We start from the raw sequence: 13,237 nt of genomic DNA on the forward strand, positions 1-13,237 counted from the left end.
CGGAATAATTTCGACCACCTGGGGATCTTTAACGTGCACTGACATCGCACAGCACATGGACGCCTCTTGCGTTTCGCCTCCATCGAAACGCGGCCGCCGCGATAGGGTTCGAACCCGGGTACTCCGGCTCGGTAGACAAGCGCCTTACCACTGAGCTACCGCGGTGATGGCACCATTCTCAGCCTGCGTGACAACCGTGGTTTGCGCTTTACTTGGTCGCGACTTTGTTGAACTATGGAGTATAAAAGCTGGTGCATCGATTTGGCAAGTACGGCCAAAAATTTGCTTGCCACAAGAGAACAAATAAAAAAAAGAATATTATGCATGTATTTACTGTGTTGTCTTTATGATATAAATAGATGCTCAAAATATAACCGATCTAAGACGACTCAAGCAGAGACAACCTTGTTTGTTTGTTTTCTCCAGTGTAAGAAAGGTAATTTGTGTGGAAGCAAGTGGTCTTCAGTTACCTCGTTTGCTACGCCGCTAATCATCTATTTGTATCACGAAGACAATGGAGATAATATATGCATGCTCTTCTTTTTTGTTCATGCGTTCCCTTTAGGCAAGCAAAATTTTGATCGCACTTATGAAACCGATGCAGAAGCGTTTATGCTCCACAGCGCAACGAACATGCCGCGAAGTACTTACACCATAGAGTAATATAGAAGTAAAGAGCGGACACTCCCGTAGACCCCAGCGGCCGACTTTCGTGCGCAGCGCACCTAGCGGACCCGGGGAAACGCACTGGCCTCAGAGATGATAGACTTACAGGAATCTTGGAGGCTCTACTTTCATTTTCGGTTTCGTTCTCGCATGCATATCGGTTCGTGCAGGTTTGGCCAGGTGTCAAGTGCACAGAACTTTGCATTGCTATTACCCTACCGCTTGGAGTCAGGCAAAAGAACGTAAATCCAACGACACAATCACACAAGATGATCTTGACTGAGGTGTGTTTTTATTATGCAAAACATGCTTGAAAAACATACTTGAGAAAACTTATTGGCATGAAGCTTTTGCTGAGTGCTGAAGCTGGCCTCGAAAGAAGCTCGTCACGCCTGGCCTACTGCACGGCGGTGTTGACTGCACCCATGCTTTTGCCCTGGGGAGAGAGATTATTCTTCAGCAATGGTATCGGGCTTGATGCTTGTTGAACATATCTCCGCAAATTTGGCGTAAGTGGTGCTAAAGTGCAAGTACAGATCAGAATGTCTAGATGTACGCACAACACATGGCAGAAGGTGACACCAAGGGTGATTTTAACCGAAACAGCACTGGATCGGTAGAAAATATTAGCAGGCAGTAGTTGTCCCAAGACGATGTTTCAGCTATCAGGCGTGATGGGTGCACTTGCAAGATGTGCAGCGTCAAAAATAAATTCGGCTACGCTTGAAGTTTGCAACGGTATTTTAAACTGAATGTGGATGCTTTCGACGATTACAACTGAAAGTAAATGAAAAGAAATATAACACATGTGTGCACAGACTGACGTGTCCACAGAAATTCAGCTTACGTTGAAAACAAGTGGCAACATTAAGCAATTAAAATGTATACCTGCTGTCTCGTGGCAAACAGAAGAATTTTGTGCCTGGCTTCCTTCGAGTTTTTTCATTGTTGCCGCACCACGTGACACAGCAGTACCTGCCGTAGCCCCCACTTCCCGGTGGCATGGCCTGAGAACATAGAAAAGCCACACTTTTGCATATCGGCAAATTCCTGCGTTGAGATAAACCTAATGAACACTAACAAAAATACAAAATACGCAATTTCTCACAACGCATGCTACGCGTAGCTAACCAAATTCACACAAAGGCGATATCATAGTTCAATTCACATGTCCTGAAGCCGCCATGTGCAGCTTTAGTAAATAAAACAAACGGCCCTCGCGCCGAATGCTACAGTTATGCGCTATTTCTTGTTCGAAATAGGCGTATTTAGGGCTATGCCCCCCAGCGAGACACTTAGAGGAATATTTACGTGCAGACAGTACAGCAAGAATAGCGAACTGCGGTCTTACCAAGAAACAACCGTCGCAGCACCACAGCAGTACGCAAAACGGACGTGCCCACGAAGCTTGCAGACGCCGCAAAAAAATACAGCCGCTCACACCGTCGGTCCGTCGCTCACTGCCGCCTGGACGTGCTTGCCCGTTGGCTTGACGCACTTAAAAACGCCGCTGTTGCTGACGTAACTGCGGCCGTAGGCGCGCAGCGCACGTCACTGCAAGCCATGACATGTCAATGCCACACTCTTTTTCTTTTTATTATTTCCACGTTCATTGCCATCTGGCGGAAACGGGGAAGCGCCGAACTCGGCCGCGAAAGGGCCCGAGTACCGCTCTTTACTTTTATGTTACTCTATGCTTACACCGCGAACCACGGCGGCCACGCTGATTGAAAATCGTGCCATTCCTGACAAAGCACTGAAAGCGCTCTCGGCGAGCAATGATGGGTGCAGAATGGCTTCGCTCGACCCGAAGATGAGGCGAGCGTCAGATCATCGACATGGGTCAGCCGGATGTGCCGACGCACCCTCGCTCTCTGCTGGGCATCTGCTGATAGAGCGTGCTGGCATGCAGTTCTGGCCAGTGTGGCCGCCGCTTGCGTGCTCCGTTTTACTTTTGGTGCACCTGTACATGAATACGTGAATGACATAGTCTGCCTAAGCGTTCCCTCCCGTGCAAGCTCATATTTCTGACAAGCAAAAATTACGAAAAAAAAGAAAGAGCAACATGTGTCAGTGTCTAAACGTTGGGTGGGTGACATAGCACAGAATGACCTATGCACATAAGTGTCTTGCTTCCCTCGTGTGTGGCGGGTCAACTTGACGAGGAGTTATTTGTGTCGGCAATGGTAGGAATGTGAAGGCAATGAATATTTTTTTCGGGGCAGTAAATTCATGTTGAATGTTTCATTTCAGATATCTCTTTTGGAAATGCCGCAGTAGTGATATTTGCATCAAACTGAAGTCATATCAAAGGGCTAAAGAAAGCTATGATCTGTACAAGATCGCAGTATCTATAAGTGAATCTTTGTTCTCACAGAACATGCGCAAGTTTAATCGCATTTATGGTCAGTATTCCGCAGCGCCTCCATGATGACTATTATATGACGTGCGCCGCGGGAAGCAATACAGGATAATTTGAAAAAAAAAACCGTGATATTTGGTGTTGTGGGTATATATATTGTCACGACCAGAGGAGCCGTGAAGGTAGACGTCGAGAAGAACCCAAGACTGGGAGCCCTTTTTTAATTATGGAGCCAGCTTCCACGACACAGAACAGAACAGCGCGCCACGAGAGCCCACTGCCGCTTCGTCGTCGTCTTCGACTCAGCGCGGAGGCCACGCGGCGCGTTAGGCGCGTGGCAATATATATATATATATATATATATACATATACATTCTGCTTTTCTAATCAATTAGCTTTAAGCGATGACATATTAAGTAATATTCTAAATTGATCAACACCACAAAGTAAATAAATAAATTTTAAAAATCCCCTGTGCCCCTTGGTTTCTGTGGCTGTTGGCTTCTTTCATATTTATAACGAGCCCCTCATCCCCTTCCCTTGTTTGCTTAATTGCTTAGCGAGGGCCTCGGTTCTGGCAGCCTTGACGCCATAGGAAGCATAAGAGGGTTCTCACGCAGCTTCTACCCTCTCCGTTCGATGACGTTGTACGTCACACCTGCGGTAACTCAGGACGTTCTACGTCCGCCGCTTATGAACGTGGGTGGCGCTGATGAACACTCTCAAAGGTAGGTTACTTGTAAACATAAATACCCCCGAAAGCAGAAGATTTGACAGCCGTCGCCGTAGCTCAGAGGTAGAGCACCAGACGGGTAATTCGGAGGTCGTGGGTTCGGATCCCACCGGCGGCAGTGGTTGTTTTTTCTTCTGCTTTTCTAATCAATTAGCTTGAAGCGATAACATATTAAGTAATATTCTAAATTGATCAACACCAAAAAGTAAATAAATAAATTTAAAAAATCCCCTGTGCAGTTGGTTTCTGTGGCTGTTGGCTTCTTTCATGTATATATATATATATATGCCGCCGCGGTGGCTCAGCGGTTATGGTGCTCGGCTGCTGACCCGAAAGACGCGGGTTCGATCCCGGCCGCGGCGGCTGGAATTTCTTTGGAGGAGAAATTCTAGAGGCCCGTGTACTGCGCGATGTCAGTGCACGTTAAAGAACCCGAGGTGGTCGAAATTTCCGGAGCCCTCCACTACGGCGTCTCTCATATATATATATATATATATATATATATATATATATATATATGGTTTGGTTTGGTTTATGGGGTTTAACGTCCCAAAGCGACTAAGGCTATGAGAGAAGCCGTAGTGGAGGGCTCCGGAAATTTCGACCACCTGGGGACAGATAGTAGCTCGCACACCGATGAAGTGGCCAAATAAAAGTGCAAGTACGGTTAAGCAAGTCTGACGGAAGCAAAAATAGCAATCGTCTTAGCGGGGCCCAAGCGAGACGCATGCATAACTTCGACAGCAAGCCACAGAATAGGCGCAGTATAGTGTCGTACCAGTCTTGTGTTTCCCTGCAATGAACCCTTTTTTTGCCCTGCGCTGCCACAGAATATATCCAAGCCTTATAAATAGCCTTCATATGTTACGAGAAAGCATTTAACTGATTCGAAAACTTGACAGTTATGCAGGCATTGCGGAATCAGGGTGTAAAAGTGCCTTATTCTTTTCTATAAGATTATGAACAACATGGTACATATCGATAAGCAGCAATACATAAGCGAAACTACTTCACGTATCACTCGGGGTGAACATTGCAGACACGTAAAAGAACAAAAGTTTTCTAAGCACTGCTACAAGCATTCCTTCTTCCTGTCCACTGCGAGAGAATGGAACAGACTGCCAGAGAATGTGGTGCTCGCATCGGGTGTGGATGTGTTCTCTGCTGGAGTTCGTGATTGGTTGGTATAGTGCCTGATATAAAGCGCCTTGCATTTGTGTTGGGCATGGTGTTTTCACATTGTTTTCTGTTTCGTTGCAGCGATATTTTGCGCATTTTTATTTGTTGCTTAGAGGTCAGTTCCATTTTTTATATGTTAAATCTTGGCACCGACTGGATGGTGCTGGTGTTTTGTTTGTCGTGTTCCACCTTTGTAATCTGTACCTTGTGTCACTCCTATCTTGGTCCTGACCGGACTGATAGTATCTCTAATAAATAAATAAATAAATAAATAAATAAATAAATAAATAAATAAATAAATAAATAAATAAATAAATAAATACTGAAGACATCTATAACGGCTGCACAGCCACCATAATCCTACATACAGACAGCAATAAATTCCCATAATTAAGGGTGTCAGGCAAGCAGACACTATCTCCCCAAAGTTATTCACCGCCTGCTTACAGGAGGTAATCACACACCTAGATTGCGAACAGTCTGGGACAAGAGTTATTAGAGAATATCTCAGTAATCGCCGATTGGCTCATGATAGTCTCTTGCTAAGTCTCTCAGGGGATCACTTGCAAAGCATTTCCAATGATCTCGACACGCAAAGCAGAACAATGAGCCTACAAATTCATGCGCAAAAAGCTAAAGTAATGTTCAACAGTCTCGGAAGGGAACAGCAGTTTGCGAATCGCAGTGAGACGCTGGAAGTCGTGAGGGAGTACGACTACTTAGGCCAGGTTTTGGTCGCCGATCCCGATCACGAGAGTAAATTAAATCGAAGATTAAGGAGGGAGTAGAGCACATTTTATACGTGCTCTTATTTCATGAATGGCAGTTTAGCAATATCTCTGAGCAAAACAGTATTTAAGAAGTGTATCCTACCGGTGCTCATTTATGGAGCAGAAACGTGGCGGCTAACGAAAAGGATTCAGCCTAAATTCAGGACAACATAACTAACTACGGAGGTTAAAATGATCGGTCTAACGTTAAGAGAGCAACAGAGCAGGCTTGGTCAGGAAAGAATCGCGTATTAATTACTGCATAGTCGACGTCAGGAGCAAGTGATGGGCTTGCGCAGGGCACGTAATGCGAAGACAAGATGACCGATGCTCGTTAAAGGCACCACGCTCAATTCTAAGAGAAGTCGAGTGTAACAAGGCGTGGTAGGATGTTAGGTGGGCGGATGAGAGTAATAAATTTACGGGGACAGGGTGGTAGCAGCTGGCACAGGAGAGGGTTATTTGGAGAGACAAGGAAGGGGCATTTGCCCTGCAATGGGCGTAGTCAGGCTGATGAGAATGGTGTATTACAGAGGGCATTCTTTATTCGAGAGGAAACCCTCCGTAATCTTCATAGCGAACCTGCACTGCGTTTCAGAACAGGCGGCTGCTACTTGTGCATGGTAGCGGAGTAACGTTACCGCTACCGGTAGGGCCATCTAGCGGTCAATAACGGAATTGAGCTACTCTCCAGATTGAACTTCGTCAAAAAAGTGGTGTCACTGTCATAGCACGTCATAAAGGAAAATTGCCGGCGGAATTGTGACTCGGGGCATGTTGTGATGTCATTGAGTTGGTTCAATGGGTCATATTCTTGTGTGACATATCAAAAGGTTGTCTTAAATGGCGGCCTAGATGATGTGGTACACCAGAGCTACATCACCCTCACTTTGTCTTCGCGTACGGCTGAAAGTTTCTGTTTTTTTGCTTTTTTCTAGAGTGCATCCACAGCGACAGTATTTTTTTTTTCTCTTGCTGCCATACATATCGAGGGGCAGCAAACCGTGTCCGGTTTCGGCGGTCATTGAGGCCATTAAGAGAAGAAACGGAAGCGCTTTAAGTACAAACGTTCATTTCTGCCGTTCGTATTTTCATTAGGTTGTCTATGAGGAAACGCTGAGCGATATGTGGGCACGTATGTGTGCACTCGTGATTTCGCTGCACCACCACCGTCTTGCCTTTCTTATGGCATGGATATTGTGCACCTGAAAGCCAAAGCCATATTGCGGCTTCTCCTAAGGTACTGCCGTATGGGGAAGCTCTGCTCGTACTTAGTGGGCGAGCGCTGGTAGCTCATACCCTAATGACCTTTGACTCATTGTACCTCGACTTTGAGGCCATGCGAAGGAACTGCCGCGTGCATCTGCAGTTTCTAAGGAGCTTTCACGCTATCGTTTTTCGGTTTCCAACATGTAGATATTCTTGCAATACCCCTGAACATCTGCAAATGTTTGGCAAACGAAAGATTGTCATTCAAGACGTTGTACCTATTACTCATAGAGCAGGTTTTGTACTATGTTTGTTTCGTGAAGCCAGTTATAACGTCGTTTATACCCTTATTTTTCAGCAACTATGCTCCCGCCGTGGCTGCTTATGCCGTGTTTTGGCGTTAGGCTGCTGATCCAGAGGTTGGGCATTCGATGTCTGCCAGGACATCCGTATTTGGATGGAGGCAAAATACTAATATTCTGTGTGCTGTGCGATGGCAGCGTAGGATGATGAGCTTCAGATGCCCTAAACTGATTCTGTGCCCTCTACTACGGCGTCGCTCCTGTCTAATGTGCCGCGATCCGAAACGACAAACCCTACAACTCACAATTCAACAACTACGGCGTGCGTCAATGGAGCCCCATTCTGAGTTCTTTCTTCGTGCTGGGAAAGGGCTACGCTTTTTATCCCGAATCTAGCATTCTGGCGCTCTACATTTCTTGTGTCTGTCCCGGTAGGGCTAATTCAATCCACTCTAGAGCATTATCTGTTTACATGTCCAGCAGTGTACACTCTATCCTTCTCTAGTACGACCCTCCATTTCCTGGAGCGATTGATGTATCTCGGACCAACATGATCGCACAATACATCCAAATGGATATGTATGTTTAAAAATAATTCGATGCAAATTTATGGCAAGTTATGAGTCCGCACACTTAATTGACTGAAAATTCGATATTCGTCTTTGTGGTGGACGAACAAGTCCTCTATGTTATGTTCCAATAGGCGTTATCCCGGCAGAGTCATATCTTTAGAGCTGTGCTATGCTATGACCTTCACCTTGTCTTTTAAATTTCAAAAGCCATCGTGAGAATTGAATTGCTTTAGGCTGTCATTTCATGCTCGAATATGCAGCTTCCTCCCCCAGCACCGTCCTCCAAAGGGACATCACGTTTGTTGCAAGACAGGCCACTCCCGCTGGTCTACAATTACTAGCGGCTTGTGGGTTATTTTAAAGGCTTTCGTACGCAGGCGCTTTGGACAGATGCATGCGGGTTTAAGAAAAAGGCACGAACACATCAACGATGAGTGTCATCGCAAGCAAAGCAACACTATCTGTGCAATCAGTAGGTCCTTTAAGCTCGGTGAATAAATTCCCATAATTAAGGGTGTCAGGCAAGAAGACACTATCTCCCCAGTGTTATTCACCGCCTGTTTACAGGAGGTAATCACACACCTAGATTGCGAAGAGTCTGGGACAAGAGTTATTAGAGAATATCTCAGTAATCGCCGATTGACTCATGATAGTCCCTTGCTAAGTCTCTCAGGGCATCACTTGCAAAGCATTTCCAATAATCTCGACACGCAAAGCAGAACAGTGAGCCTACAAATTCATACGCAAAAAGCTGAAGTAATGTTCAACAGTCTCGGAAGTGAACAGCAGTTTGCGAATCGCAGTGAGACGCCGGAAGTCGTGAGGGAGTACGACTACTTAGGCCAGGTTTTAGTCGCCGATCCCGACCACGAGCGTAAATTAAATCGAAGATTAATTAGAGAGTAGAGCACATTTTATACGTGCTATTATTTAATGAATAGCAGTTTAGCAATATCTCTCAGCAAAATAGTATTTAAGAAGTGTATCCTACCGGTCCTCACTTATGGAGCAGAAACGTGGCGGCTAACGAAAAGGTTTAAGCCTAAATTTAGGACAACGTAGCTGACTACGGAGGTTAAAATGATCGGTCTAACGTTAAGAGAGGAACAGAGCAGGCTTGGTCAGGAAACAATCGCGTATTAATTACTGCATAGTCAACGTCAGAAACAAGTAATGGCCTTACACAGGGCACGTAATGCGAAGGCAAGATAACCGATGCTCGTTGAAGGCACCATGCTCAATTCTAAGAGAAGTCGAGTGTAACAAGGCGTGGTAGGATGTTAGGTGGGCGGATGTGAGTAATAAATTTACGGGGATAGTGTGGTCGCAGCTGGCACAGTAGAAAGTTATTTGGAGAGACAAGGAAGAGGCATTTGTCCTGCAATGGGCATAGTCAGGCTCATGAGAATGGAGTATTGCAGAGGGCATTATTTATTCGAGAGGAAGGCCTCCGTTATCTTCGTAGCGAACCTGCACTGCGTTTCAGAACAGACGGCTCCTACTTGTGCATGGTAGCAGAGTAACGTTGCCGCTACCGGTAGGGCCATCTAGCGGCCAATAACGGCATTGAGCTACTCTCCAGATTGAACTTCGTCAAAAAATTTGTGTTACTGTCATAGTATGTCATAAAGGAAAATTGCCGGCGGTTGTGACTCGGGGCATGTTGTGATGTCATTGAGTTGGTTCAGTGAGTCATATTCTTGTGTGGCATATCAAAAGGTTGTCTTAAATGGCGGTCTAGATGATGTGGTACACCAGAGCTACATCACCCTCACTTCGTCTTCGCGTACGGCGGAAAGTTTGTGTTTCTTTGCTTTTTTCTGGAGTGCATCCTCAGCGACAGTATTTTTGTTTCTCTTGCTGCCATACAGATCGAGGGGCAGCAAACCATGTCCGGTTTCGGCGGTCATTGAGGCCATGAAAGAAAGAAACGGAAGCGCTTTAAATACAAACGCTCATTTCTGCCGTTCGTATTTTCATTAGGTTGTCTATGTGGAAACGCTGAGCGATATGTGGGCACGTATGTGTGTACTCGTGATTTCGATGCACCACCACCGTCTTGCCTTTCTTATGGCATGGATATCGTGCACCTGAAAGCCAAAGCCATACTGCGGCTGCTCCTAAAGTACTGCCCTATGGGGAGGCTCTGCACGTACTTAGTGGGCGAGCGCTGGTAGCTCATACCCTAATGACCTTTGACTCATTGTACCTCGACTTTGAGGCCATGTGAAGGAACTGCCGCGTGCATCTGCGGTTTCTAAGGAGCTTTCGAGCTATCGTTTTTCGGTTTCCAACATGTAGATATTCTTGCAATACCCCTGAACACCTGCAAATGTTTGGGAAATGAAAGATTGTCATTCAAGACGTTGTATCTATTACTAATAGAGCAGGTTTTGTACTATGTTTGTTTCGTGAAGCCAGTTATAACGTCGTTTATACCCTCATTTTTCAGCAACTATGCTCCCGCCGTGGCTGCTTATGGCGTGTTTTGGCGTTAGGCTGCTGATCTAGAGGTTGGGCATTCGATGTCTGCCAGGACATCCGTATTTGGATGGAGGCAAAATACTAAAATTACGTGTGCTGTGCGATGGCAGCGTAGGATGATGAGCTTCAGATGCCCTAAACTAATTCTGCGCCCTCTACTACGGCGTCGCTCATGTCTAATGTGCCGCTCCGAAACGTCAAACCCTACAACTCACAATTCAACAACTACGGCGTGCGTCAATTGAGCCCCATTCTGAGTTGTTTCTTCGTGCTGGGAAAAGGCTACGCTTCATCAAGTCAAGTAAAAAAAATGATTTTGCACAAAATACAGGAGAGGGAGACTTTATTCCGAATCTAGCATTCTGGAGCTATAAATTTCTTGTGTCTGTCCCGGTAGGGCTAATTTAATCCACTCTAGAGCATTATCTGTTTACATGTCCAGCTGAGTACAATCTGTCCTTCTCTAGTACGACCCTCCATTTCCTGGAGCGATTGATGTATCTCGGACCAACATGATCGTACAAGACATCCAGATGCATATGTTTGTTTAATATTAATTCGATGCAAATTTATGGCCAGTTATGAGTCCGCACACTTAATTGACTGAAAATTCGATGTTCCTCCTTGTGGTGCACGAACAAGTCCTCTATGTTGTGTTCCAATAGGCGTTATCCCGGCAGAGTCATATCTTTTGAGCTGTGCTATGCTCTGACCTTCATCTTGTCTTTTAAATTTCAAAAGCCATCGTGAGAATTGAATTGGTTTAGGTTGTCATTTCATGCTCGAATATGCAGCTTCCTCCCCCAGCACCGTCCTCAAAAGGGACATCACGTTTGTTGCAAGACAGGCCACTCCCGCTGGTCTACAATTACTAGCGCCTTGTGGGTTATTTTAAAGGCTTTCGTACGCAGGCGCTTTGGACAGATGCATGCGGTTTTAAGAAAAAGGCACTAACACATCAACGATGAGTGCCATCGCAAGCAAAGCAACACTATCTGTGCAATCAGTAGGTCCTTTAAGCTCGGTGAATAATGCGTTGAATGTCTATTTTTCGTGTTCAGTTTTTCAGGTGCAATATGAAGAAACCTCAGATTCAGCCCGCTGCTCAGAGAGAACCTGTCAAGGGCAGCGGACCGCAGCGATCAGAACAGCTGCAGTCGAACGGTGTAGACACCCAGTGGAGCATCGCTGTGGCGACGTGTCTGATTGCGTTCTTCGCTGTCTCGACTCACTCAAACCTTGGCTTTTTCTACGTGTCCTTCCTGGAAGCGTTTGGCACAGACCGCAGAAACGCTGCGTGGCCCGGAAGCATTTATGAGATTGTAGGACACCTTGCCGGTAAGGGACCTAGAAGTGAATTACATGGTATGCACGTATGTCAAGTATGGCCGGTGTTCACGTCTCTGCGTGGATAAGGCCCACGCGAATGCTTAATGCCGCAAAATTGCCTGTGATTTCCTTTAGTGCTTAGTTCAACCCTTCTTCACATCGTCGCAGTGTTCGTAAGATTAGTGGCCAGGATGCCACGATTAAGCCTTAAAGCTAGCTGTCGGTGAGGAAACTACGTTATACGCAGCGAATATCTTTTTTAGCTCGTAAATCTTGATATTTTTGGATATTTAAGATTTTAGGCCATTTATACTGCATCTCAAAAGCGACCGAAAGCAGAGCAGCTTTCTGTGAACGCTGCCAAAACCAATGTGAAAGTCTCGTCCAATGAGTAGGACGTTAATAGTTTGTGCCCTGTTTGAACCATCTTTAGGAATTCTATGGCCTTTATGACTGTTTTGCGCCATGTATAAATACATTTACGATACCAAAAGATGGTGATTGTCTACGCAATTTGTTCGTAGCTGCCGCATTCTGTGTGCGTGGTATTAGAGCGAATGCACTCTTTTCTGAAGCTGTCTCATGGCGCGAAACCTTGTTTCAGTCCCATCTTTAGTTTGCTTGTGATTGTTTTATTCACGCTTGGCAGCGCAAAACCTGTGTTCTGAGAACCGGAGAACTACCTTACTGCAATACTGGTGTGCAAGTAAACTTTAAGCCTTAGAGCTGCCTAGGCTACCCGCACAAATACTTGCCGGTCTATTGATTTGGAAGAACTGGCAGAACAGACCATTATCCTGGCGTAAGGAGGACTCTCGCAGATATGAATTTTAAAAGAACTGGCGGAAATGAAAAAAAAAATGTTTTGTGTGATGAAGCATAGCACACCATATTTTGCTACTGAAGAAGTTTGAGAATTGGAAATAACAGACTTTTTGAGTGAGTGAAACAGCAGATTTATATATTATGCCCTGCTTCACATGAAGAAAATTAGAACAAATGCTTAAAAAGCACTGCTATACTAGCACACTCACTCTGAACCAGTGAGAAAGCCGTCAGAGGCGTGTCAAAGCCGTTAGAGCTTTGACGCACCGAATCTTGAGTACCACTAGACTTTAAATTTTACAAAGTTCCTGTCCCGCAGATGAAACAGGGCAATGATGACGTCATCGTGCTCAAAGTATCGGCCTTGACCAGAAAGAGGTCGCAGACAAATAGACAATACGGCTACTTCCTGATCATAAAAAGCCAGAATACATCAACCAGAAATGTTTAAAAACTAACTTTGAGTATTAATGAGAGTTTTAAAGCAATGTCGCAGGTTACTGTGCACTTGGGAAGGCAGTATTCCTCAAGGAACAGGGCAGATTACTCAGCATGCCTTCGATTGAGTAAAAGGAAATCTCACGTGCTTTGATATGTCACCGGGAACGGCTTTTTAGAGCTACTTAAAAGGGTCACATTGGTAGCTCTAAAGAAAAGTGATAGCCGCTGCAAAATTGTTTCCGAAGCCGTGACTTGGTCATAACGTGCGGTTAAATACGGTCCACCTTTTTTTTTGACATAACTGAAACTACAGCGATTTATTGTAATGCACGAGTTTTACTTTTACTCACACTACCACTCTTCGT

The 13,237-nt window shown here is 45.3% G+C and overlaps 1 protein-coding gene and 1 long non-coding RNA gene across 6 annotated transcripts in view; one reads left to right on the forward strand and one right to left on the reverse strand.

Moving 5' to 3' along the window:
• The window catches only part of LOC149362293 (monocarboxylate transporter 12-like), a 71,862-nt gene that overhangs the window by 38,514 nt on the left and 20,111 nt on the right, over window positions 1–13,237 (forward strand). For all 4 annotated transcript variants that reach the window (XM_089572981.1, XM_089572980.1, XM_089572978.1 and 1 more), the window contains one exon: window positions 11,339–11,615. In XM_089572981.1, the coding sequence (XP_089429107.1) occupies window positions 11,354–11,615 (262 nt within the window). In that variant the 5' untranslated portion in view covers window positions 11,339–11,353. The remainder of the gene's footprint in view (window positions 1–11,338; window positions 11,616–13,237) is intronic.
• On the reverse strand, window positions 937–2,163 carry LOC149362294 (uncharacterized). 2 transcript variants are annotated; one of them, XR_016288985.1, is made up of 3 exons: window positions 2,018–2,163; window positions 1,555–1,673; window positions 937–1,102 (listed from the first exon to the last, which is right to left on the reverse strand). It is a non-coding gene; the product is annotated as an uncharacterized LOC149362294 (long non-coding RNA). The 2 variants fall into 2 exon arrangements; XR_016288986.1 differs by lacking the exon at window positions 937–1,102 and adding an exon at window positions 1,122–1,443.

This window comes from Amblyomma mixtum, chromosome 2 (assembly GCF_055824585.1).
Source record: "Amblyomma mixtum isolate Tamu chromosome 2, ASM5582458v1, whole genome shotgun sequence".
NCBI lineage: Eukaryota > Metazoa > Arthropoda > Arachnida > Ixodida > Ixodidae > Amblyomma > Amblyomma mixtum.